Raw genomic sequence first — 26,944 nt, 5'->3', positions numbered from 1 at the left:
GCTTTGACACCCATATGGAAAAACGGATGTCGAAACTCATGTGATTCACTACTTGCAAAAGAAAAGGTCAGTACACAAAATCATATGCTTTATTAAAATCAAGCTTCAACACGAAGTAAGGAGTACGACTCACGTGCATGGAATGAATGACCTCTGAAGCCGAGATATATGCTTGTTGAACTCTCCTATTAGAAATAAAAGCAAACTGAAAATCAGAAAATAGATTAGATACCATCGATTTGAGTCTTTATGCTAAGATCTTTGCGACTATACGATACAAGACTCACATTATGAAAATGGGATGGAAGCGCATAATATCAGTGGTGACGCTTTCTTTTAGAATAAGGGAGATTAATCTGACATGACACTGCCTAGGTAGTCTAGAGTTACAATGAAACTCATCAAACACTGTACACAAATCACTCTTCACTAGTCTCCAAAAAACTTTGAAAAAATCTACAGGAAAACCATATACTCCTGGTGCCTTCCAACCCGACAAATCTTTAATTGCGTTCATGATTTCTGCTTCCAAAAACTTACGTTGCAAGGTTAAGACCTGATCCGGTTGAAGAGAAAGAAATAACTCATGCCCAATATTACCCCCTGTATTTGGCAGAATAGAATAAAGCTTCTCGAAATAGTTGGAGACCGCCAACACAAGATTCTGCCCTTCCCATAACACCCCGTCAATTGTGATCGATTGAAGGATACTTCATCTAAACCGATCAGAAGCAAATGAATGGAAAAAATGAGTATTTTCATCCCCTGCCACCAACCATTTCACCTGACCACGCTGCTTCCACTTTAACTCTTCTTTTATCCTTCAACGTTTCAATAACGTCGTCCGATCAGCAAGTCTGCTTTGCAACCTCTGCAACTGCGCGTCTAAAAACCCTTCGGTGGAAGATAATAGGGTGAACAGTGATGAGATCTCTGCCTCCCATTCAGCCATCTCATGAAACTTACTCACAGACCGCCTTTGCAACCAAAGTTTAATATCCCTAGCTAGGCGCAAAAGCTTTTTTTGATATTGGATAACAACCCCGTCTTCATGAACCCTCGAACTCCACGACCCCTTAACCACTAAAAGAAACTCTGGTTCAGTTAACCACCACTGCTCGAAAGAAAATCGACAAACTAATCTAAAGCCTCCTCTCCATTACACGATCAACTGACCATGGTCGGACATGGTTATTGGAGGAATCCACCCCTTTATATCTTGGATGATTTCGAGGAATCCAGTTGAAATTAAGACTCTATCTATCACCCTACAATATAGTCGTGCCCGTCGGTTAGACCAAGTAAACCTTTCTCTAAACAATGACATGGGGTATAATTGATTAGCGACAATGAAATCTTGGAATCCTCTGATCGACGGATTGGGCATCACTAAATTGTTCGAATCTTGAATGGACAATAAACAATTAAAACCTCTCAATAGAATATGGCAATCACCAGCCAGAGTGATCACGAGATTTAGATCCTCTCATAACAATAATTTCCTAGAAGCACAATTTGGGCCATACACCGCAATAAGCACGATCATACGGTTCAAAGCTTGCACAGGAAAAACGATAGAAATCGAAAACTGACCTAGGTCCACCTGAGCAGCCCCTAATGAAGACTTCCACAAAATTAAAATACCCCCAACATGAAAAATACCCCCAGCAGGATTAACAATCGCTTTAAAAAAGAAACTCGCGTCCTTCCACAACTCTGAAACCGAAACGATAGAAACCTCTTGCATCTTTGTTTCAAAAATAACAATCACATCCAAATTTTCCTGTCTAATCCAAATAGACAAGAATAAAAGTTTTGTCAGGCAGTTTAGGCCCCGAATATTCCAGCAAGCCATCTTCATTGGACACAATATAAAATAATCCGAGGTCTGCGTGTTCAGAGTGAACGATGCGGTGAGACAACATCTTTTCTTTGCACGCGAGATATAGTCGTGTTGACATCCCTTCCATTTCGCATAGACCTCAAACGAGAGGCCGTTGAAGACACATCATCCGAAGAATGCTGATTAACTGATGAAACCACAGAGATTTCATGTAGTTGCGATCCAGATAAATCAATACCTAGTAGTTGTGCTGCCACCGTGACATCAAAGCCCATCACTTGATAAAGCAATCGGTCATCATCCCCTTTTTTCCCTAAGAATTCTCCTTTATTAACTCCGTGCACAAGGTCTATTCGCACCACTTGAAGAGAGAGAGAGAGAGAGAGAGAGAGAGAGAGAGAGAGAGAGAGAGAGAGAGAGAGAGAGAGCGCACCATTCATTTCTTTCATCGCTAACCCCGTGTCTTTCCAGTCCCCTAATCTCTTAATACCTTTACAAAGTTTTGGCATAGAACAATGTACGACATCGAATCAGTTTTCATATAAGAAGGGAACTCGGTAAATAGGAAATGTAGCAACATGTTGCCTGTTTGGGATACACAAGTCTTTCAGATATACAACATACAAATGTTTCATCAGCCACAAACGATGATATCACGAGGAACTTCTACGTACATTAAATAGATATACAACATTTGTCCCTCAGGCCCTCTGCCATACCGGTGGGAGTCGAACCTTGGATGAAGGGTTCAACACCTTCTCCCCAAGCCCTCTGCCACTTATAGTTCTGCAATTTAGAACTGGATCTGGAAGTGGACTTGCTCAAAAAAAAAATTAGTTCTGGAACTGGGTAGTCTTCAGCCTCAGACTGACCTAACGATTTGCAACCATAGTGACAAAACATTTTTTGGGTAAATATTGGCAGCCAAATTCTCGTGAAAAATTGATTCTTTTTTTGGGAAGAAAATGGAAAAACATGTACAATAAAATATTGTAATTATTTTTACAAAGAAAAATTAAAAATAAATTCTGGCATTTTTATTGGAAATTAAATATTGGCCAGCCAAAATCTCACATTTTTTTTTCTTCAAAGAAACGCCAATATTGGTCACTATATGTTTGCAACCCTAGTGAGACAGCTCTTCAAGACTCATGTTGAGATCTTGATCCCTTGGACAGCCATGTTTTCTAGAGTTGTAGTCCCAATTAAAGGTCCATATAATTAGTGAAGTAAACCTTGCCTATTGACACCATGGATATATATCCATATTGGGATTAGAACTGTCAACCGAAGAATATTGGTTTCAAGAGTCCATATTACATAAAATTTGTGCAATCCTCAAGTCTCACCATCTCTGGTTGATAAGGATGGAAGAGTTGGTTATCTTCTGGGATTCTTTTTTCCATCTAAAGTCCAGTTATTTGGTCCTCAATCTTGTAGAAGGGTAAATGGAGTAGAACTACGAGTCCTATCAAGTATCATCACTTAAATTCAGTAACACCCCAAAATCAAGGTCCATCATGTGACTGCCGGTTTTATAAAACTTAATGGGCTTTAAAATAGCATAAAGGAGATTTTAGTGTAAAATTTTTTCATGGATTTACAGGTGGCAGCATACGTTCAAGGACTTAATTTTCAAACTCACCATGAAATGAAGAATTTTGTTTAAAGAAGCATGGCCGAAGATTTCAGTTTAATTCCATGAACATAATTACGTACGTAATCACACCACCACAAAAGCTACAGTTCAACTATAACGCTAAACATGCGTGGGCACCCAAAGCCTGCTACAAATAGAACACTGCTCGCTATATATAACGACCATCTAACCCCTCTTGAATTCACTTAAACCTCTCTCTCTCTCTCTCTCGCTCGCCATGGCTTCTTCTTCTGGTTCAGGAGTAATGGTGCTTTCTCATATGACTGTTTTGGCAGCCTGCATGTTCTTTGTTCCTGCAGCTGTTTCACATTCAGATTGCTACACCTCCATCTTTAGCTTCGGGGACTCGCTTGCCGACACCGGAAACCTGCTACACTCCAGGCCTAGTGGGTTTTCGGTCATAGCCAACCTCCCCTATGGAGAAACCTTCTTTGGGCACCCCACAGGCCGATGCTCCAATGGAAGATTGATCGTCGACTTCATAGGTATTGTCTTTTTGTGCTTCTCTACTTCCATATATAGTCTTTCTCGCTTTTAAAAGAATATGGTGAAAGTTGCTTCCATTTGTTGCCAAGGTGGTTCACAGAGTCATGCATTAATATACTACTGGTCTTGGACGTGATAACAGTGGCATCTACTCTGACTCTTAATTAGCCTGAATTTGCTTACATATCTAAGTTGAATCCAAGAACCAGGTAGGATCAGGTTGGCTGCCATTGGATTAGGATCGTGCTTTGCCGATTCTCGGGGCAAACTATCGATTCAAGATTAATTTAGGCATGCCATGATCAGTGTTCAATTATAGTCACTATATATGGCTGAATGAGTTTGTTGTCTGAGTTACTGGTGTGAAGGCCACAGTAGCGAAATAGAACTACTTAATTAGTAGAGTATTTGAATCAGGGTGGACTTCATGACCTGATAAGGCTTTGAACTCTGTGATTTTAGTGTGATTGTGGGGCCAATTTCACTCCCGTATGATTTAGACCTCGATCATGTTTTGCATGAATATAAGTGTGTGAGTTTCATTTAAGGACTATATATACACTTGTATCTAGCATTGAGTCATCTAGTCACAGTAACTATGTTATGATTTGCTATGTTCAGCAATCTTATGACTAATTTCTAATACCTTTTCAGCCGAGGCATTCGGTCTTCCTCTTCTTCCTCCATATCTGGCTGATCCTGAGGGCAAAGAATACACCAATGGAGTCAATTTTGCTGTAGCAGGAGCTACAACACTTGATGTTTCATACTTTGAGAGCAAGAACATCAATCAACTATGGACCAACAACTCACTAAACGTCCAACTCGGCTGGTTCGACAGGCTTCTACCTTCACTATGCTCTTCAAAAGCAGGTAACCAACATATAAAATCTTGTTTTCTATTCTTCCCACAACAGATGAAAAGAAAAATAAAAACAAAAGCCCACAAGAGCTCTGCTCATCTGGTAGGTAACTTCAACAAGTAATTGACGGGATCATGTCAAGGGTTCGAAACCAACAGGGGGCATCTCTTGCTGCAAGGTCAGGTCAGAGCGGGGTGTACTCCCTGGTGGGCAGGGGGGGATCTTAATGGTTTTACCAACCGAAGGCCTGTCATTGTGGCTACAAAGCCGAAAAAAGAATCTTATGCCATATGTATATAAATGAATTGGATTAGACATGGTGGTTATGATTAGGGGTATCAATGGGTTCAACCTAAATAAGAAGGTCCGACGGTAAGACCCAAAGGGACTGATTAATACATGGAGCCAGGTATGGTTTGTGAAATTTCGTAAGACCTAGGCCCGACCCAAGTTTCGAAAAAGATTCACAAATTTTCAATTAAAAAGGATAAATTTTTTTTTTTTTTTTTTATTTTACCAGGTATGGTTCGGGTCTGGTTCATGTAATCCATATACGATTCAAGTATGGTTTCTCTTATGTTTTTTGGGTCTTGTTGGACCTGGGTCTGAACTTGATCGGTACCAGTATCTCAAATCAAGTCTAGGTCTGGTTCCACGTGGGTCTGAACCAAACCCAACCTATTGACAACCTTAGTTATGATTGAATGCATCAAAATTAAACTAAAAACTTCTTTGTTTCTCATTTGGGGTATGTGATAACAGAGTGCCACCACTTTCTCAAGTCATCACTATTTCTCGTTGGAGAGATTGGAGGGAACGACTACAATTACGCCTTCTTTCAAGGGAAGAGCATTGATGAGGTCAAGGCTTACGTGCATGATGTAGTGAACACCATTGCAGATGCTGTGAATGTGAGTTTTTAACATTTTTCACACTTTGCTACTTTTTTTACCTTTTTACATTTCTTATCTCCATTTAGAAATTTTGAAGGATTTATAGTACCTTTTCATTACCACCAACATCCAGAATTTCACGGATATTGGTATTTCCTAAGAACCTTGATAAACTAGAAAGTTCTTGATTTAGGGAAATGAACAACAACAACAACAACCCACTAGAATTGTTTTTATGACTCTGGTTAAGGCCTATATCACGGCAGCGGTCGACTGCATGGTCAGTGGGGTGGTTGTGAGGGGTGCTGAGATGAAGCCACCGGATCAAACCCCGCTGGTGCATGGGTGTGTCTGAAGCTTTCAGACGTGGGCCAAGTAAGGCAGGGTATAATTAGTCGTAGGGCTCACACGAGATTTTTCTCACTTCGGCGAGGGTTCCTCATCGTAAAAAAAAACAAACATACTCTGGCAAAGGTCTATGCAACTAACTGGAACTGGCCCAACTTGGTTCGACTTCGAACCTTTCAAGCCTTTGACTACTGAACTAACCTAATGAAATGCAGAGACTGGTAAAACATGGAGCAGTGGAGCTGATGATTCCGGGGAACCTTCCCATCGGCTGTTCGACAAGTTACCTGACGGCTTTCGGGTCGCAAAATGCGTCGGTTTATGACCCTCAGATCGGTTGCCTCAAGAGCTACAACGACTTTGCAGTCTACCACAATTCTCATCTGCAAGTTGCCCTCCAAAGGCTAAGGGAGCAACACCCACATGCAAAGATCATTTATGCTGATTACTACGATGCTGCTATGGGTTTTTTCAGAAACCCCAGCCAGTTTGGTATGCCAATGACTCAATTAAATTTACCTGTTTGATTTATCAGTTTCTGACAAGAACAAAAAAATGATATATATATAAATTGGTCTGAATTGGTTTTTGAATCGAATGGATTTTCCCAAGAAAAAGGTCAAATTAGTCTGAATAGAATCAAATCGAATTGTTTTGAATCAATCTATTAAAAAATTCATTTTTTTTTTTAATAGAGCACCCCTGCATCGAATAAAAAAGGGCAGGTTCTATCCGATTCGATTCGATTCGATTGGGATTTGTTAACATCGTATCCAATGATCCAACCTCCAGTTTTTTTTTTCTAAACCAAAATAAATTGGTAACTAATGTTTGTGTTTGCTTTTCTTCATGTGTAATTTTCAGGATTTGAGAGTGCTCTGAGAGCTTGCTGTGGTAAGGGAGAGCCATACAACTTCAACCTTGGGGCCACCTGTGGACAGCCAGGGATCGATGTATGCGGTGATCCATCCAAACATGTGAATTGGGATGGCATTCATCTCACTGAGAAGGCCTACCAGTGGATGGCTAGTGGATTCATCAATGGATTCTTCACTTACCCCACTCTGAGATTACCCCTAGAATATTGCTATTAATTAATCAAGGCTCTCAACCATTCAATCCCTTCAGTAGTATTTTTTTTATTTCATTTAACTCTCAATTGTTTCTCAACAGCTGGTGATTGGATCCCTCAGGAATAGAATAGTCCAAGGAAAGGTCTTACTTTTTTTTGGTCCAAGGACATGCATGGAAGTATACATCTTATAAAGAACTGATGAAATTATTATTTACCTGATTGTTCAAGGTTGCATATATAATGTTCTTTTCTATTTAAATTCCTTCCAGATTTATTTTTTGTTTGTTCATTCTTGTTGTTTTTCTTGAATGCTAAAAAGCACACAAATACAAAAACAAAAACAAAAAAAAGAATTTGGGGTTGATGGCACCTCAAATTTCCAACTGCCCCACCCCACAAAAAAAAAAAAAAAAAAGAATTTGCGGTAGGTCATGGGATTTTTTTCCCTTGGACTATCTAAAGAAAAGCATATAAACATATCTCATTGGGAGTGGTGGTGATGACAAATAGTTGGACCTTAAGGGTGTGCTTGATTGTTTGTCCAAGATTTGATGGAACATAACCGACAGAACACGGAGAGGCCTATTTTGTGTGTTGGATTTCAAGCATCAGCTTCCAAGATTAAATAGTGATTGACTATTTATGATGGCCTTCAAGCTCTGGTTTCTGAAAAATGCCAAAGAGGGGCCTATTCTCATCATTGACCGTTAAACCCAGTTTAGATCTGATCAGTCGATTGAGTCAAATGAGATTAATACCCTCAATTGTTTAAAACACCTGTCGTTCCCTTTTCTACGAGGGTAGATAAGTGTTTTTGAATTGTAAAGGTTAATATAGAAAACTCAAAAGAATAGTAATTTCAAATACGGAAGAGGTTAACCTCATGTATTTGTTTGACTTTTTTTTCAAAAAAAAAAAGAGAGGCTCATATTAGTAAATTTGAAGAATGTGAGGTACTTTTTGGAATCAATGCTAAATAATTCGCACCTAATTGAAATTTGCTCAATTCCTTGCCTTCAATTAATCATAGTGACTAATATAATATTTTCAAGAAATTGCTTGAAAGTTTAAAACGGTAATTTCTTGTGAGATTTTCAAAATATCATGAGATTTAAGGAAAAAACATAAATATCATGATTTAAATGTGATATTTATGCTTTAAATGACTATTTATAATGAAAAAACCATGTGTTTATTTTTAACTAATTTGTATTCATATTTTCTTATAAAATTTATTTTTTACATTTTAAATTTATTTTTTATTGCTAAAATTTTGCCAAAAAATACAAGATTTATGAAAAAATTTCAAATTGTTTTTGAAAAATGATATTTTGCGGTGTCAAAGTAACCTAAGAATAAGATGAGCATAAGTGGTGTGAGTTTTATGAAAATGAGTTTTTTAAAATAATATTTTTAATGAAAACAAGTGTCAAAGCCAGACACAAAATAATAAAAACCGGCTCGCACGAGTGGTGAAATTCGGGTCAAACTCAAAGAACGGAAAATACTTCGTATTCAACACACAATCTAAACTATTCTTTATTGCCAAAATGAAAAAAATAATTTAATAAATAAACAAGAGAGTATTGTCCATGCAGAATTCTTAAACAAATAATAAAGTGTCTTATTACAACCCCAAATAAATTGAATTGAATAAAATAACGCCTATTCTAAAAATAAAAGCAAAAGTGTCTTCAGTGCTTGAAGCTTTTATTCCCTTCTTGATTGATTTGCTTCCCTTTGTCCTTCTCTCTTTAGGTAATGCTTGCTTTCTTGAACTTTTGCTTTTCTGAGAACTCTCTGAGAGCATTTTTGAGGGCCTGAGTAGACCCCAGAGGGTACCTCGAGAATACAAAAAAGGTTTCACCACACGTTCCAAGACTTTTCTGCAAGACACAAAAAGAAAACACACAGCAGAAAAAGAAATCTATGAGAAAATCAAAAGCAAATATGCAAAAAAAGCACAAAAACATGAACTAATTAACACGAATCAACTGTGAACTAATTTACACTAAAAGACGAAATAGCAAAACTACCTAACTAATTAATTCAAGAACTAATGAACAACTAAGCTTAACTAATTCAAGAAATCAAGAACTAACTAAAAAAACCTAAACGAAACTAACTAACACTATATGTTGTACTGTTTATGAATGTAACCGAATAAATAAAATTGAAATATAAAAGTAACCTAGGCTATGCTGAAAATCAAATAAAATAATTAAATAAAAATCGGCTAGACTAATTCTAACTAACTATGCATGATAAACAAAACTTAATACTCTAAAGCATATAACATGAATCCAACGTGATTTAAACTAAAGTAAATAATTTAAAACTATCCTAAGCTACAACCACATGCAATGCATAAAACTAAAACAATGTTAGATATTAAGAAAAACCGCAAATTGCAAAGATCATGAAGATCGGCTAACTAATTTTAACGACTAATTAAACTAATTAACTTCAATCAAACTAATCTATACTAACATTAACTACAAAATTAACCCTAATCTAATCCCTAAAAAAACAAAATTCAACGTGAATTAAAACTAAGAGAAACACACTATTCAAAAATCGGATAACTAAGCATACTTTAAAAAAATGATAATTGCATAAAACTGGCTATTTCTAATGTAATCTATGAAAATAAAATAAAATAAAACTAACTATTTACTGACAAAAGAAAATGCCTAACTTTAATCTAAGTTATTCTAACAAAGAACGATAACGCAATAAAAGAAGATATATTGGTTAATAAAGAAAACCATTATTTAATTGATCTAAAGAACATTGAAATAAACAAAACCTGAAACACATTATTCTAACCTAAACCTAATCAAGAACTAATCAATTGTATACATGAATTGATACAATTTAACACCCCCCATCTCAAACTTAGGGCGTGATGACCGAAAGTTTGTCAAAGAGAAAATTAAATCTGGGAGAACATAGTGCCATTGTGAAAAAGTCTGCCAACTGGCATTCTGAGGTCACATAAGGAAGGTCTGTGATTTTCTGTAAGTAGGCTTCTCTGACATAGTGGTAGTCCATCTTAATGTGCTTAATTGGTAGACTTCTGAAAAGTGTGATTTTTAGCAATATAAATTAATTGCACTTTTATTATCACAACACAATCTTGTAGGTCCTTGGATCAGTACTCCCATATCCTGCAATAATTGATGAATCCACACAATTTCTATAGTTATGGAGGTCATGGCTCGATATTCTGTTTCTGTTGATGCAAGAGACACCTTCTGTTGTTTCTTGCATTTCAATGAGATCTGTGATTTACCTAGAAAAATACAAAAACCAGTGGTGGAGTGACGCGTATTTGGGTAACCTCCCTAATTAGAGTCAGTATATGCAATCAATTCTAAATTAGAAGTTAAGGAAAAAAATACTCCCTTGTTTATTGTGCCTTTATATATCTGATAATACGAAGTACAACACTCATATGAACTGAAGTGAAGGCATGAAAAATGAAGGGTGATGATGGGATTTCTTTGGAAAATCCTACTCCCTATAGGCAACTTGTGAGATCCCTTATGCATCTTAGCATCACACGACCAAGCATATCTTATGCTGTGTTGAAATTGACTTACAGTATGCACGACATGAGATATGTCTGGTCGTGTGATACTAAGATATATAAGTGATCCCACAAGCTCCAGATAGGGAGTAGAATTTTCCAACGAAATCCCATCATCACCCTTCATGTTTGAGCCCACAACTTCTCATAAAATTTTTTATTTGTAATGCGGGACTTGTCAAGATTAATCCCGCAAGCCAATTTAGTTTAAGACAAAAAATAACCTCTATGAGAGTAAGCAATCTCAATACCCCAAAAAAAAAATAACCTCTATGGGATCTTGTCGAGTTACCTAAGAGAGTAAAACCTGTAGAGTGTAAATGAGTCTTTAAGACCAAGAAGGACTCCAAAGGTAACATAGAGAGACATAAGGCAAAATTAGTTGCTAAAAGATTCACCCAGATGGAGGGCATTGATTATAATGAGACATTTTCTCCTGTCTCAACTAAAGAGTCAATGAGAATAATTTTGGCCCTCGTAGCTCATTATGACTTGGAGCTATATCAGATGGATGTAAAAAATGTGTTCCTCAACAGGGATCTAAATAAAGAGGTATACATGTAACAACCACTTGGTTTCTCTCACGATGATCGTTTGGTTTGCAAGCTTAACAAATCAATATATGAACTTAAAGAGGCCTCCCGACAGTGGTATATTAAATTTTCCCAAGTCATTATGATGTTAGGGTTTATAGAAAACATTTTTGATCAATGTATATACCTTAAGGAAAGTGAGAGTAAGTTCATTATATTGATATTGTATGTGAATGACATTTTGCTGGCAACGAACGATATAAAGTTACTTACAGAGATAAAACAGTTTCTTGCATCATATTTTGATATGAAAGATATGGGTGAGGCTGCTTATGTACTCGACATTGAGATCCGTCGAGATAGATCAAAAGATTTTCTAGGCCTCTCTTAAAGATCCTATATAAATAAGGTGTTAAAATGATATGGGATGGAGACTTGTTCTCCTAATTCAACACCCATATCAAAAGGTGACAAGTTGAGCTTAAAGGATTGTCCACAAGACGATATTGACAAAACACATATGAGTGTTTATCCATATGCGTAAGTTGTTGGCAACTTACAATACACTAGACATGTTATCGTCCAGATATCTCTTTTGCAGTAGGGGTGCTTGGCCAATTTTAGTCTAACTAAGGCATACCCTATTGGAAAGCTGCAAAGAAAGTCTTGCGGCATTTGCAAGGGATAAAAGATTATATGTTGATATATCATAAAGTTGATCACCTCGAGGTCATTGTCTACTCGGATGCGGACTTAGGAGGATGCCTTGATAGTAGAAAGTCTACTACTGGGTACATCTTCTTACTTATTGGGAGCGTGATGTCTTGTAGGAGTGGAAAGTAGACGACCACTGTTGCTCACACCATGAAGGCAAAATTCATAGTATTGTACGACACTACCTCGCAGGGCATATCGTTGAAGAACTTTATATCACAGTTAAAGGTGGTCGATTTCATTGAGAAGCCACTGAAGGTCTACTCTGATAATGAAGTTGCGATGTCCTTTTCGAATAATAATAAAAGTATTACAACATGTACACATATGAAATTAAGGTACTTTGTTGTTAAAGAAAGGACAAAGAATCATCTAGTGCATATTGTTAATATTGGTACCAAAGAGATAATTGTTGATCCTCTTATTAAAGGGCTAGCACCAGGATTATGTTCCGAACATGTATTGAGGATAGGGTTGTTAAACTTTTTTTATATATACATATAAAAATAAAGTGATCACATTCATTTCATTGATTCTCGTTATTACTTGTTTGTTGTTAATCTCATAAGGATTAGAGATTCAACTAAGGATCTACATAATAGATCATAAAGGCCAATCTATTCATCAAGTTATTCCCATAAAGTTTTTTGGTTAAGGGTTTATCGTCGAAACAAGTGAGAGAATATTGGTATAAACCACCAGCTAGTGGGGGTGGTTACCCACGATGTGGATACCCCCCACAGAAGATGCTTCTTCCGATAAACTTGCACAGAATAAGGGAGAAGGGTTACACAAACGGTTCCCACTTTGTGCCTATAAAAGAGGTATCATGAGCAACCCTCAAAGACGTGTGAAAACACAGGGTGAAAAACAGAAAAATGAGAGAGGAAATCAGTTGGATATCTTACCTCTCCATTCAGTGTTTTTCCATCCGGTGAGGGAACAGATCCTGCCCACCGCCTGCATCCAGCAGCCTGCGCTCGTGGAGTGCAGCAGTCCGGCTAAGGAGAAGTTTTCTCCTGTTCAGCCACAACCAATAGCTTCCCCTGCACCAGCGTCGATCATCAGCCATCATCCAGTTCATCAATGGCGGCATCAGGTAATCCTGCCTCTGCATTTCTTTTGCATTGTTTTATCAGTAACTTGCTATTGTTGTTTTTATTTGTGCGCTGGCTGGCCGAATCATAACCCAACATATTCACATCTAAAATTACTTATAATATCTCTTAACTCAAGTTTGCACAAACTATCGTGGTATACAAGATTGCACAAACTATCGTGGTATAAAACTCATGAGTCATACTATGAAACTTTGGGAGAGGGTGATTGAGTCTAGGTTGAGGAAGGTTGTCATGATATCGGAGAATCAATTTGGTTTTATGCCTGGAAGATCAACTATGGAAGCTATACATCTTCTTAGACAACTTATTGAAAGATATAGAGAGAGGAACAAAGATTTGCATATGGTTTTTATTGATTTAGAGAAGGCATACGATAGAGTACCTAGGGACGTTCTCTGGTGGACAATGATGAAGAAAGGTGTTTCTCTCAAGTACATTAGTATAATTAAAGATATGTATGTAGGAGTAGTAACCAATGTCCGCACTTGTGGAGGGGTGACAACCAATTTTCCGATAACGGTTGGGTTACATCAAGGATCTGCTTTAAGCCCTTTCCTATTTGCGATAGTGATGGATGAGCTTACGAGATCAATTCAAGAAAATGTACCGTGGTGTATGTTGTTTGCTGATGATATTGTTTTGATTGATGAGTCTAGAGCTGGGGTTAATGCTAAGTTAGAATTATGGAGACAGACATTGGAAGCTAGAGGTTTTAAGTTGAGTAAGAGTAAGACTGAATATATGGAATGTCGGTTTAGTAAGCAACGAAGTAGGGATGGGAGTGTAGTGAAGCTTGGTGAGCAAGATATACCGGTGAATGATTATTTCAAATATTTGGGATCCATCATTCAAAAGTATGGAGAAATTGATGGAGATGTAAATCATAGGATAAAGGTTGGGTGGATGAAATGGAAAAGTGCTACTGGAGTGCTGTGCGATCGTAGAATGCCATTGCGGTTGAAGGGAAAGTTTTATAGGACGACTATTAGACCCGCTTTACTATATGGTACGGAATGTTGGGCTGCCAAGAGACATCATATTCAAAAAATGAGTGTAGCTGAGATGCGGATGCTTAGATGGATGTGTGGAAATACAATAAAAGATAAGATTCGGAACGAAGAGATACGTAAGAAGGTAGGTGTTGCACCCATTGAAAATAAGATGCGAGAGAATCGTTTACGGTGGTTTGGACATATTCGGCGAAGGCCTAATGATGCTCCAGTTAGAAGGTTGGAGAAATGGGAAAATATATTAGTTAAAAGAGGTCGGGGTAGGCCTAGGAAGACTTGGATGGAGATGATAGGAAAGGATATGAATGCTTTGAACCTCACCGAGGACATGGCGTTGGATAGAAATGATTGGAGGAAAATGATTCATGTGGAAGACCCAAAATGAATTTCTTTTTTGGTTCATATCGCTGACCCCAATTGTTTTGGGATGAAGGCGTAGTTGTTGTTGTTGTTGTTGTTGTATCTCTTAACTCAAGTGTGAACACTATACTTTTACCGCAATCGAGTCTCAAGGTGCTCAAACAGTATGATATGATCATTACACCAACATATTTGTATTAATGTACAAAACTTCTTGCAGATTTACCAAAATATTTCTCCTAAATTGACTCACAAAACCTGAAATTTTGTGTCACTAGTTTAATCAACACTATTAGACAAGTAGATTCATTTCTTCAATACGAGTCCAATGCACCAAACCTCGCTCAATTTTGAGTTTGGGGTGCAAAGTTATGCCTATTTTACCAAAATGGATCTCGGGTACCTAAAAGGGTATTATGGTCATTTCACATCTATTTATAATTCAAGACTATCTCACAACCCGATCCGAATCTATTTATGATCTGGATCTGACCCTGTCAGATTGGATCTAGATTCATTACTTATCTAAATACATAACAGTTTGACTGGATATAGAATAATCTAACTAGATCCTAGACAATCTAACCGGATCCAGAACACTCTGACTGGATTCATACACTCTCACTGGATCCAGAACGGTCTAATCTAGACCTAGTTCTGATATGGATCCAAGAGTGATCCAATCAGATCTAGAGTAATCAATCTGGATCCAGAATAGGTCTGAATCAAACTGAATCTGAACTAAGAACCCAGATCCAGTTAGACTGAACCAGTTTGGCTTGACTCGGGTTTATCCAAACCGGTTCGATTCAGACCCAATTCGGTTTAGACCAATTCCTCAAGAACCAGTTTGGTCTGAATCGACCCATATAAACCGGTTCGGCGAGACCCGATTTGTTCTGAACCGGTTCAACCAACAAACTCTTTTTTTTCTATCTGGATCGATCTTGGTCTGGGTGCGACCCAGACCGACTCGTTTCAGTTCGGTCTAGGTCGCACCCAGGCTGAACCGACCACACATTTTTTTTGAATGCAAAATTGGTCTGGGGACGACCTAGACTGACACGTTTTGGTCTAAGTCGCACCCAAACTTTGCCTCGGTCTGCTCTAAAAAGCCGAAACTGACAAATCCATATCTCTCTCTCTCTATATATATATATAAATAAATATATAAATATATATATGTATATATATATATATATATATATAAATAAATATATAAATATATATATATATATATATATATATATATATATATATATATATAATATATATATATATATATATATATATATATATATATATATATATATATATATATATATATATATATATATATAGAAAGAGAGACAGAGAGAGAGAACCATTCATTTCTTTCATCGCGAAGGATCGGAGAAACTGACAAATCCATAACCCTGTGTCTTTCCGGTCCCATAATATCTTAATACCTTTACAAAGTTTTGGCATGAAACAATGAAACAATGTACGACATCGAATCAGTTTTCATAAAACGTAGCAACATGTTGCCTGTTTGGGAGACACAAGTCTTTCAGATATACAACATACAAATGTTCCATCAGCCACAAACGATGATATCACGAGGAACTTCTACGTACATTAAATAGATATACAACATTTGTCCCTCAGGCCCTCTGCCATACCGGTGGGAGTCGAACCTTGGATGAAGGGTTCAGCACCTTCTCCCCAAGCCCTCTGCCACTTATAGTTCTGCAATTTAGAACTGGATCTGGAAGTGGACTTGCTCAAAAAAAAAATTAGTTCTGGAACTGGGTAGTCTTCAGCCTCAGACTGACCTAACGATTTGCAACCATAGTGACAAAACATTTTTTGGGTAAATATTGGCAGCCAAATTCTCGTGAAAAATTGATTCTTTTTTTGGGAAGAAAATGGAAAAACATGTACAATAAAATATTGTAATTATTTTTACAAAGAAAAATTAAAAATAAATTCTGGCATTTTTATTGGAAATTAAATATTGGCCAGCCAAAATCTCACATTTTTTTTTCTTCAAAGAAACGCCAATATTGGTCACTATATGTTTGCAACCCTAGTGAGACAGCTCTTCAAGACTCATGTTGAGATCTTGATCCCTTGGACAGCCATGTTTTCTAGAGTTGTAGTCCCAATTAAAGGTCCATATAATTAGTGAAGTAAACCTTGCCTATTGACACCATGGATATATATCCATATTGGGATTAGAACTGTCAACCGAAGAATATTGGTTTCAAGAGTCCATATTACATAAAATTTGTGCAATCCTCAAGTCTCACCATCTCTGGTTGATAAGGATGGAAGAGTTGGTTATCTTCTGGGATTCTTTTTTCCATCTAAAGTCCAGTTATTTGGTCCTCAATCTTGTAGAAGGGTAAATGGAGTAGAACTACGAGTCCTATCAAGTATCATCACTTAAATTCAGTAACACCCCAAAATCAAGGTCCATCATGTGACTGCCGGTTTTATAAAACTTAATGGGCTTTAAAATAGCATAAAGGAGATTTTAGTGTAAAATTTTTTCATGGATTTACAGGTGGCAGCATACGTTCAAGGACTTAATTTTCAAACTCACCATGAAATGAAGAATTTTGTTTAAAGAAGCATGGCCGAAGATTTCAGTTTAATTCCATGAACATAATTACGTACGTAATCACACCACCACAAAAGCTACAGTTCAACTATAACGCTAAACATGCGTGGGCACCCAAAGCCTGCTACAAATAGAACACTGCTCGCTATATATAACGACCATCTAACCCCTCTTGAATTCACTTAAACCTCTCTCTCTCTCTCTCTCGCTCGCCATGGCTTCTTCTTCTGGTTCAGGAGTAATGGTGCTTTCTCATATGACTGTTTTGGCAGCCTGCATGTTCTTTGTTCCTGCAGCTGTTTCACATTCAGATTGCTACACCTCCATCTTTAGCTTCGGGGACTCGCTTGCCGACACCGGAAACCTGCTACACTCCAGGCCTAGTGGGTTTTCGGTCATAGCCAACCTCCCCTATGGAGAAACCTTCTTTGGGCACCCCACAGGCCGATGCTCCAATGGAAGATTGATCGTCGACTTCATAGGTATTGTCTTTTTGTGCTTCTCTACTTCCATATATAGTCTTTCTCGCTTTTAAAAGAATATGGTGAAAGTTGCTTCCATTTGTTGCCAAGGTGGTTCACAGAGTCATGCATTAATATACTACTGGTCTTGGACGTGATAACAGTGGCATCTACTCTGACTCTTAATTAGCCTGAATTTGCTTACATATCTAAGTTGAATCCAAGAACCAGGTAGGATCAGGTTGGCTGCCATTGGATTAGGATCGTGCTTTGCCGATTCTCGGGGCAAACTATCGATTCAAGATTAATTTAGGCATGCCATGATCAGTGTTCAATTATAGTCACTATATATGGCTGAATGAGTTTGTTGTCTGAGTTACTGGTGTGAAGGCCACAGTAGCGAAATAGAACTACTTAATTAGTAGAGTATTTGAATCAGGGTGGACTTCATGACCTGATAAGGCTTTGAACTCTGTGATTTTAGTGTGATTGTGGGGCCAATTTCACTCCCGTATGATTTAGACCTCGATCATGTTTTGCATGAATATAAGTGTGTGAGTTTCATTTAAGGACTATATATACACTTGTATCTAGCATTGAGTCATCTAGTCACAGTAACTATGTTATGATTTGCTATGTTCAGCAATCTTATGACTAATTTCTAATACCTTTTCAGCCGAGGCATTCGGTCTTCCTCTTCTTCCTCCATATCTGGCTGATCCTGAGGGCAAAGAATACACCAATGGAGTCAATTTTGCTGTAGCAGGAGCTACAACACTTGATGTTTCATACTTTGAGAGCAAGAACATCAATCAACTATGGACCAACAACTCACTAAACGTCCAACTCGGCTGGTTCGACAGGCTTCTACCTTCACTATGCTCTTCAAAAGCAGGTAACCAACATATAAAATCTTGTTTTCTATTCTTCCCACAACAGATGAAAAGAAAAATAAAAACAAAAGCCCACAAGAGCTCTGCTCATCTGGTAGGTAACTTCAACAAGTAATTGACGGGATCATGTCAAGGGTTCGAAACCAACAGGGGGCATCTCTTGCTGCAAGGTCAGGTCAGAGCGGGGTGTACTCCCTGGTGGGCAGGGGGGGATCTTAATGGTTTTACCAACCGAAGGCCTGTCATTGTGGCTACAAAGCCGAAAAAAGAATCTTATGCCATATGTATATAAATGAATTGGATTAGACATGGTGGTTATGATTAGGGGTATCAATGGGTTCAACCTAAATAAGAAGGTCCGACGGTAAGACCCAAAGGGACTGATTAATACATGGAGCCAGGTATGGTTTGTGAAATTTCGTAAGACCTAGGCCCGACCCAAGTTTCGAAAAAGATTCACAAATTTTCAATTAAAAAGGATAAATTTTTTTTTTTTTTATTTTATTTTACCAGGTATGGTTCGGGTCTGGTTCATGTAATCCATATACGATTCAAGTATGGTTTCTCTTATGTTTTTTGGGTCTTGTTGGACCTGGGTCTGAACTTGATCGGTACCAGTATCTCAAATCAAGTCTAGGTCTGGTTCCACGTGGGTCTGAACCAAACCCAACCTATTGACAACCTTAGTTATGATTGAATGCATCAAAATTAAACTAAAAACTTCTTTGTTTCTCATTTGGGGTATGTGATAACAGAGTGCCACCACTTTCTCAAGTCATCACTATTTCTCGTTGGAGAGATTGGAGGGAACGACTACAATTACGCCTTCTTTCAAGGGAAGAGCATTGATGAGGTCAAGGCTTACGTGCATGATGTAGTGAACACCATTGCAGATGCTGTGAATGTGAGTTTTTAACATTTTTCACACTTTGCTACTTTTTTTACCTTTTTACATTTCTTATCTCCATTTAGAAATTTTGAAGGATTTATAGTACCTTTTCATTACCACCAACATCCAGAATTTCACGGATATTGGTATTTCCTAAGAACCTTGATAAACTAGAAAGTTCTTGATTTAGGGAAATGAACAACAACAACAACAACCCACTAGAATTGTTTTTATGACTCTGGTTAAGGCCTATATCACGGCAGCGGTCGACTGCATGGTCAGTGGGGTGGTTGTGAGGGGTGCTGAGATGAAGCCACCGGATCAAACCCCGCTGGTGCATGGGTGTGTCTGAAGCTTTCAGACGTGGGCCAAGTAAGGCAGGGTATAATTAGTCGTAGGGCTCACACGAGATTTTTCTCACTTCGGCGAGGGTTCCTCATCGTAAAAAAAAACAAACATACTCTGGCAAAGGTCTATGCAACTAACTGGAACTGGCCCAACTTGGTTCGACTTCGAACCTTTCAAGCCTTTGACTACTGAACTAACCTAATGAAATGCAGAGACTGGTAAAACATGGAGCAGTGGAGCTGATGATTCCGGGGAACCTTCCCATCGGCTGTTCGACAAGTTACCTGACGGCTTTCGGGTCGCAAAATGCGTCGGTTTATGACCCTCAGATCGGTTGCCTCAAGAGCTACAACGACTTTGCAGTCTACCACAATTCTCATCTGCAAGTTGCCCTCCAAAGGCTAAGGGAGCAACACCCACATGCAAAGATCATTTATGCTGATTACTACGATGCTGCTATGGGTTTTTTCAGAAACCCCAGCCAGTTTGGTATGCCAATGACTCAATTAAATTTACCTGTTTGATTTATCAGTTTCTGACAAGAACAAAAAAATGATATATATATAAATTGGTCTGAATTGGTTTTTGAATCGAATGGATTTTCCCAAGAAAAAGGTCAAATTAGTCTGAATAGAATCAAATCGAATTGTTTTGAATCAATCTATTAAAAAATTCATTTTTTTTTTTAATAGAGCACCCCTGCATCGAATAAAAAAGGGCAGGTTCTATCCGATTCGATTCGATTCGATTGGGATTTGTTAACATCGTATCCAATGATCCAACCTCCAGTTTTTTTTTTCTAAACCAAAATAAATTGGTAACTAATGTTTGTGTTTGCTTTTCTTCATGTGTAATTTTCAGGATTTGAGAGTGCTCTGAGAGCTTGCTGTGGTAAGGGAGAGCCATACAACTTCAACCTTGGGGCCACCTGTGGACAGCCAGGGATCGATGTATGCGGTGATCCATCCAAACATGTGAATTGGGATGGCATTCATCTCACTGAGAAGGCCTACCAGTGGATGGCTAGTGGATTCATCAATGGATTCTTCACTTACCCCACTCTGAGATTACCCCTAGAATATTGCTATTAATTAATCAAGGCTCTCAACCATTCAATCCCTTCAGTAGTATTTTTTTTATTTCATTTAACTCTCAATTGTTTCTCAACAGCTGGTGATTGGATCCCTCAGGAATAGAATAGTCCAAGGAAAGGTCTTACTTTTTTTTGGTCCAAGGACATGCATGGAAGTATACATCTTATAAAGAACTGATGAAATTATTATTTACCTGATTGTTCAAGGTTGCATATATAATGTTCTTTTCTATTTAAATTCCTTCCAGATTTATTTTTTGTTTGTTCATTCTTGTTGTTTTTCTTGAATGCTAAAAAGCACACAAATACAAAAACAAAAACAAAAAAAAGAATTTGGGGTTGATGGCACCTCAAATTTCCAACTGCCCCACCCCACAAAAAAAAAAAAAAAAAGAATTTGCGGTAGGTCATGGGATTTTTTTCCCTTGGACTATCTAAAGAAAAGCATATAAACATATCTCATTGGGAGTGGTGGTGATGACAAATAGTTGGACCTTAAGGGTGTGCTTGATTGTTTGTCCAAGATTTGATGGAACATAACCGACAGAACACGGAGAGGCCTATTTTGTGTGTTGGATTTCAAGCATCAGCTTCCAAGATTAAATAGTGATTGACTATTTATGATGGCCTTCAAGCTCTGGTTTCTGAAAAATGCCAAAGAGGGGCCTATTCTCATCATTGACCGTTAAACCCAGTTTAGATCTGATCAGTCGATTGAGTCAAATGAGATTAATACCCTCAATTGTTTAAAACACCTGTCGTTCCCTTTTCTACGAGGGTAGATAAGTGTTTTTGAATTGTAAAGGTTAATATAGAAAACTCAAAAGAATAGTAATTTCAAATACGGAAGAGGTTAACCTCATGTATTTGTTTGACTTTTTTTTCAAAAAAAAAAAGAGAGGCTCATATTAGTAAATTTGAAGAATGTGAGGTACTTTTTGGAATCAATGCTAAATAATTCGCACCTAATTGAAATTTGCTCAATTCCTTGCCTTCAATTAATCATAGTGACTAATATAATATTTTCAAGAAATTGCTTGAAAGTTTAAAACGGTAATTTCTTGTGAGATTTTCAAAATATCATGAGATTTAAGGAAAAAACATAAATATCATGATTTAAATGTGATATTTATGCTTTAAATGACTATTTATAATGAAAAAACCATGTGTTTATTTTTAACTAATTTGTATTCATATTTTCTTATAAAATTTATTTTTTACATTTTAAATTTATTTTTTATTGCTAAAATTTTGCCAAAAAATACAAGATTTATGAAAAAATTTCAAATTGTTTTTGAAAAATGATATTTTGCGGTGTCAAAGTAACCTAAGAATAAGATGAGCATAAGTGGTGTGAGTTTTATGAAAATGAGTTTTTTAAAATAATATTTTTAATGAAAACAAGTGTCAAAGCCAGACACAAAATAATAAAAACCGGCTCGCACGAGTGGTGAAATTCGGGTCAAACTCAAAGAACGGAAAATACTTCGTATTCAACACACAATCTAAACTATTCTTTATTGCCAAAATGAAAAAAATAATTTAATAAATAAACAAGAGAGTATTGTCCATGCAGAATTCTTAAACAAATAATAAAGTGTCTTATTACAACCCCAAATAAATTGAATTGAATAAAATAACGCCTATTCTAAAAATAAAAGCAAAAGTGTCTTCAGTGCTTGAAGCTTTTATTCCCTTCTTGATTGATTTGCTTCCCTTAGCCCTTCTCTCTTTCGGTAATGCTTGCTTTCTTGAACTTTTGCTTTTCTGAGAACTCTCTGAGAGCATTTTTGAGGGCCTCAATAGACCCCAGAGGGTACCTCGAGAACACAAAAAAGGTTTCACCGCACGTTCCAACACTTTTCTGCAAGACACAAAAAGAAAACACACAGCAGAAAAAGAAATCTACGAGAAAATCAAAAGCAAATATGCAAAAAAAGCACAAAAACATGAACTAATTAACACGAACCAACTGTGAACTAATTTACACTAAAAGACGAAATAGCAAAACTACCTAACTAATTAATTCAAGAACTAATGAACAACTAAGCTTAACTAATTCAAGAAATCAAGAACTAACTAAAAAAACCTAAACGAAACTAACTAACACTATATGTTGTACTGTTTATGAATGTAACCGAATAAATAAAATTGAAATATAAAAGTAACCTAGGCTATGCTGAAAATCAAATAAAATAATTAAATAAAAATCGGCTAGACTAATTCTAACTAACTATGCATGATAAACAAAACTTAATACTCTAAAGCATATAACATGAATCCAACGTGATTTAAACTAAAGTAAATAATTTAAAACTATCCTAAGCTACAACCACATGCAATGCATAAAACTAAAACAATGTTAGATATTAAGAAAAACCGCAAATTGCAAAGATCATGAAGATCGGCTAACTAATTTTAACGACTAATTAAACTAATTAACTTCAATCAAACTAATCTATACTAACATTAACTACAAAATTAACCCTAATCTAATCCCTAAAAAAACAAAATTCAACGTGAATTAAAACTAAGAGAAACACACTATTCAAAAATCGGATAACTAAGCATACTTTAAAAAAATGATAATTGCATAAAACTGGCTATTTCTAATGTAATCTATGAAAATAAAATAAAATAAAACTAACTATTTACTGACAAAAGAAAATGCCTAACTTTAATCTAAGTTATTCTAACAAAGAACGATAACGCAATAAAAGAAGATATATTGGTTAATAAAGAAAACCATTATTTAATTGATCTAAAGAACATTGAAATAAACAAAACCTGAAACACATTATTCTAACCTAAACCTAATCAAGAACTAATCAATTGTATACATGAATTGATACAATTTAACACCCCCCATCTCAAACTTAGGGCGTGATGACCGAAAGTTTGTCAAAGAGAAAATTAAATCTGGGAGAACATAGTGCCATTGTGAAAAAGTCTGCCAACTGGCATTCTGAGGTCACATAAGGAAGGTCTGTGATTTTCTGTAAGTAGGCTTCTCTGACATAGTGGTAGTCCATCTTAATGTGCTTAATTGGTAGACTTCTGAAAACTCTGATTTTTAGCAATATAAATTAATTGCACTTTTATTATCACAACACAATCTTGTAGGTCCTTGGATCAGTACTCCCATATCCTGCAATAATTGATGAATCCACACAATTTCTATAGTTATGGAGGTCATGGCTCGATATTCTGTTTCTGTTGATGCAAGAGACACCTTCTGTTGTTTCTTGCATTTCAATGAGATCTGTGATTTACCTAGAAAAATACAAAAACCAGTGGTGGAGTGACGCGTATTTGGGTAACCTCCCTAATTAGAGTCAGTATATGCAATGAATTCTAAATTAGAAGTTAAGGAAAAAAATACTCCCTTGTTTATTGTGCCTTTATATATCTGATAATACGAAGTACAACACTCATATGAACTGAAGTGAAGGCATGAAAAATGAAGGGTGATGATGGGATTTCTTTGGAAAATCCTACTCCCTATAGGCAACTTGTGAGATCCCTTATGCATCTTAGCATCACACGACCAAGCATATCTTATGCTGTGTTGAAATTGACTTACAGTATGCACGACATGAGATATGTCTGGTCGTGTGATACTAAGATATATAAGTGATCCCACAAGCTCCAGATAGGGAGTAGAATTTTCCAACGAAATCCCATCATCACCCTTCATGTTTGAGCCCACAACTTCTCATAAAATTTTTTATTTGTAATGCGGGACTTGTCAAGATTAATCCCGCAAGCCAATTTAGTTTAAGACAAAAAATAACCTCTATGAGAGTAAGCAATCTCAATACCCCAAAAAAAAAATAACCTCTATGGGATCTTGTCGAGTTACCTAAGAGAGTAAAACCTGTAGAGTGTAAATGAGTCTTTAAGACCAAGAAGGACTCCAAAGGTAACATAGAGAGACATAAGGCAAAATTAGTTGCTAAAAGATTCACCCAGATGGAGGGCATTGATTATAATGAGACATTTTCTCCTGTCTCAACTAAAGAGTCAATGAGAATAATTTTGGCCCTCGTAGCTCATTATGACTTGGAGCTATATCAGATGGATGTAAAAAATGTGTTCCTCAACAGGGATCTAAATAAAGAGGTATACATGTAACAACCACTTGGTTTCTCTCACGATGATCGTTTGGTTTGCAAGCTTAACAAATCAATATATGAACTTAAAGAGGCCTCCCGACAGTGGTATATTAAATTTTCCCAAGTCATTATGATGTTAGGGTTTATAGAAAACATTTTTGATCAATGTATATACCTTAAGGAAAGTGAGAGTAAGTTCATTATATTGATATTGTATGTGAATGACATTTTGCTGGCAACGAACGATATAAAGTTACTTACAGAGATAAAACAGTTTCTTGCATCATATTTTGATATGAAAGATATGGGTGAGGCTGCTTATGTACTCGACATTGAGATCCGTCGAGATAGATCAAAAGATTTTCTAGGCCTCTCTTAAAGATCCTATATAAATAAGGTGTTAAAATGATATGGGATGGAGACTTGTTCTCCTAATTCAACACCCATATCAAAAGGTGACAAGTTGAGCTTAAAGGATTGTCCACAAGACGATATTGACAAAACACATATGAGTGTTTATCCATATGCGTAAGTTGTTGGCAACTTACAATACACTAGACATGTTATCGTCCAGATATCTCTTTTGCAGTAGGGGTGCTTGGCCAATTTTAGTCTAACTAAGGCATACCCTATTGGAAAGCTGCAAAGAAAGTCTTGCGGCATTTGCAAGGGATAAAAGATTATATGTTGATATATCATAAAGTTGATCACCTCGAGGTCATTGTCTACTCGGATGCGGACTTAGGAGGATGCCTTGATAGTAGAAAGTCTACTACTGGGTACATCTTCTTACTTATTGGGAGCGTGATGTCTTGTAGGAGTGGAAAGTAGACGACCACTGTTGCTCACACCATGAAGGCAAAATTCATAGTATTGTACGACACTACCTCGCAGGGCATATCGTTGAAGAACTTTATATCACAGTTAAAGGTGGTCGATTTCATTGAGAAGCCACTGAAGGTCTACTCTGATAATGAAGTTGCGATGTCCTTTTCGAATAATAATAAAAGTATTACAACATGTACACATATGAAATTAAGGTACTTTGTTGTTAAAGAAAGGACAAAGAATCATCTAGTGCATATTGTTAATATTGGTACCAAAGAGATAATTGTTGATCCTCTTATTAAAGGGCTAGCACCAGGATTATGTTCCGAACATGTATTGAGGATAGGGTTGTTAAACTTTTTTTATATATACATATAAAAATAAAGTGATCACATTCATTTCATTGATTCTCGTTATTACTTGTTTGTTGTTAATCTCATAAGGATTAGAGATTCAACTAAGGATCTACATAATAGATCATAAAGGCCAATCTATTCATCAAGTTATTCCCATAAAGTTTTTTGGTTAAGGGTTTATCGTCGAAACAAGTGAGAGAATATTGGTATAAACCACCAGCTAGTGGGGGTGGTTACCCACGATGTGGATACCCCCCACAGAAGATGCTTCTTCCGATAAACTTGCACAGAATAAGGGAGAAGGGTTACACAAACGGTTCCCACTTTGTGCCTATAAAAGAGGTATCATGAGCAACCCTCAAAGACGTGTGAAAACACAGGGTGAAAAACAGAAAAATGAGAGAGGAAATCAGTTGGATATCTTACCTCTCCATTCAGTGTTTTTCCATCCGGTGAGGGAACAGATCCTGCCCACCGCCTGCATCCAGCAGCCTGCGCTCGTGGAGTGCAGCAGTCCGGCTAAGGAGAAGTTTTCTCCTGTTCAGCCACAACCAATAGCTTCCCCTGCACCAGCGTCGATCATCAGCCATCATCCAGTTCATCAATGGCGGCATCAGGTAATCCTGCCTCTGCATTTCTTTTGCATTGTTTTATCAGTAACTTGCTATTGTTGTTTTTATTTGTGCGCTGGCTGGCCGAATCATAACCCAACATATTCACATCTAAAATTACTTATAATATCTCTTAACTCAAGTGTGAACACTATACTTTTACCGCAATCGAGTCTCAAGGTGCTCAAACAGTATGATATGATCATTACACCAACATATTTGTATTAATGTACAAAACTTCTTGCAG

At 37.0% G+C, this 26,944-nt stretch overlaps 2 protein-coding genes across 2 annotated transcripts; both read left to right on the top strand.

Annotated features, from left to right (window-relative positions):
* Nucleotides 1–3,720: 3,720 nt before the first annotated feature.
* On the top strand, nt 3,721–7,187 carry LOC149817491 (GDSL esterase/lipase At5g45910-like). Its single transcript, XM_089985422.1, has 5 exons — nt 3,721–3,988; nt 4,644–4,862; nt 5,615–5,763; nt 6,309–6,585; nt 6,958–7,187. The coding sequence occupies exons 1-5, from the start codon at nt 3,721–3,723 to the stop codon at nt 7,185–7,187; spliced, it is 1,143 nt and encodes a 380-aa protein (XP_089841548.1).
* Nucleotides 7,188–17,317: 10,130 nt separating this feature from the next.
* On the top strand, nt 17,318–20,785 carry LOC149817490 (GDSL esterase/lipase At5g45910-like). The gene is made up of 5 exons (XM_089985421.1): nt 17,318–17,585; nt 18,241–18,459; nt 19,213–19,361; nt 19,907–20,183; nt 20,556–20,785. The coding sequence occupies exons 1-5, from the start codon at nt 17,318–17,320 to the stop codon at nt 20,783–20,785; spliced, it is 1,143 nt and encodes a 380-aa protein (XP_089841547.1).
* The last annotated feature ends 6,159 nt before the right edge of the window (nt 20,786–26,944 follow it).

The sequence above is a fragment of the Nuphar pumila genome, chromosome 13 (genome assembly GCF_984573655.1).
Source record: "Nuphar pumila chromosome 13, dmNupPumi1.hap1.1, whole genome shotgun sequence".
Classification (NCBI taxonomy): domain Eukaryota; kingdom Viridiplantae; phylum Streptophyta; class Magnoliopsida; order Nymphaeales; family Nymphaeaceae; genus Nuphar; species Nuphar pumila.
This window is presented reverse-complemented; position numbering and strand designations above follow the sequence as displayed.

Excerpts from the sequence above, each read along its gene's own strand:
- LOC149817491 (XM_089985422.1), top strand. The coding sequence starts at position 3,721 with ATGGCTTCTTCTTCTGGTTCAGGAGTAATGGTGCTTTCTCATATGACT. Across the intron at positions 4,863-5,614 it reads ACTATGCTCTTCAAAAGCAG|AGTGCCACCACTTTCTCAAG; the intron begins GTAACCAACATA and ends ATGTGATAACAG. Across the intron at positions 6,586-6,957 it reads CAGAAACCCCAGCCAGTTTG|GATTTGAGAGTGCTCTGAGA; the intron begins GTATGCCAATGA and ends TGTAATTTTCAG.
- LOC149817490 (XM_089985421.1), top strand. The coding sequence starts at position 17,318 with ATGGCTTCTTCTTCTGGTTCAGGAGTAATGGTGCTTTCTCATATGACT. Across the intron at positions 17,586-18,240 it reads ATTGATCGTCGACTTCATAG|CCGAGGCATTCGGTCTTCCT; the intron begins GTATTGTCTTTT and ends ATACCTTTTCAG. Across the intron at positions 19,362-19,906 it reads CCATTGCAGATGCTGTGAAT|AGACTGGTAAAACATGGAGC; the intron begins GTGAGTTTTTAA and ends AATGAAATGCAG.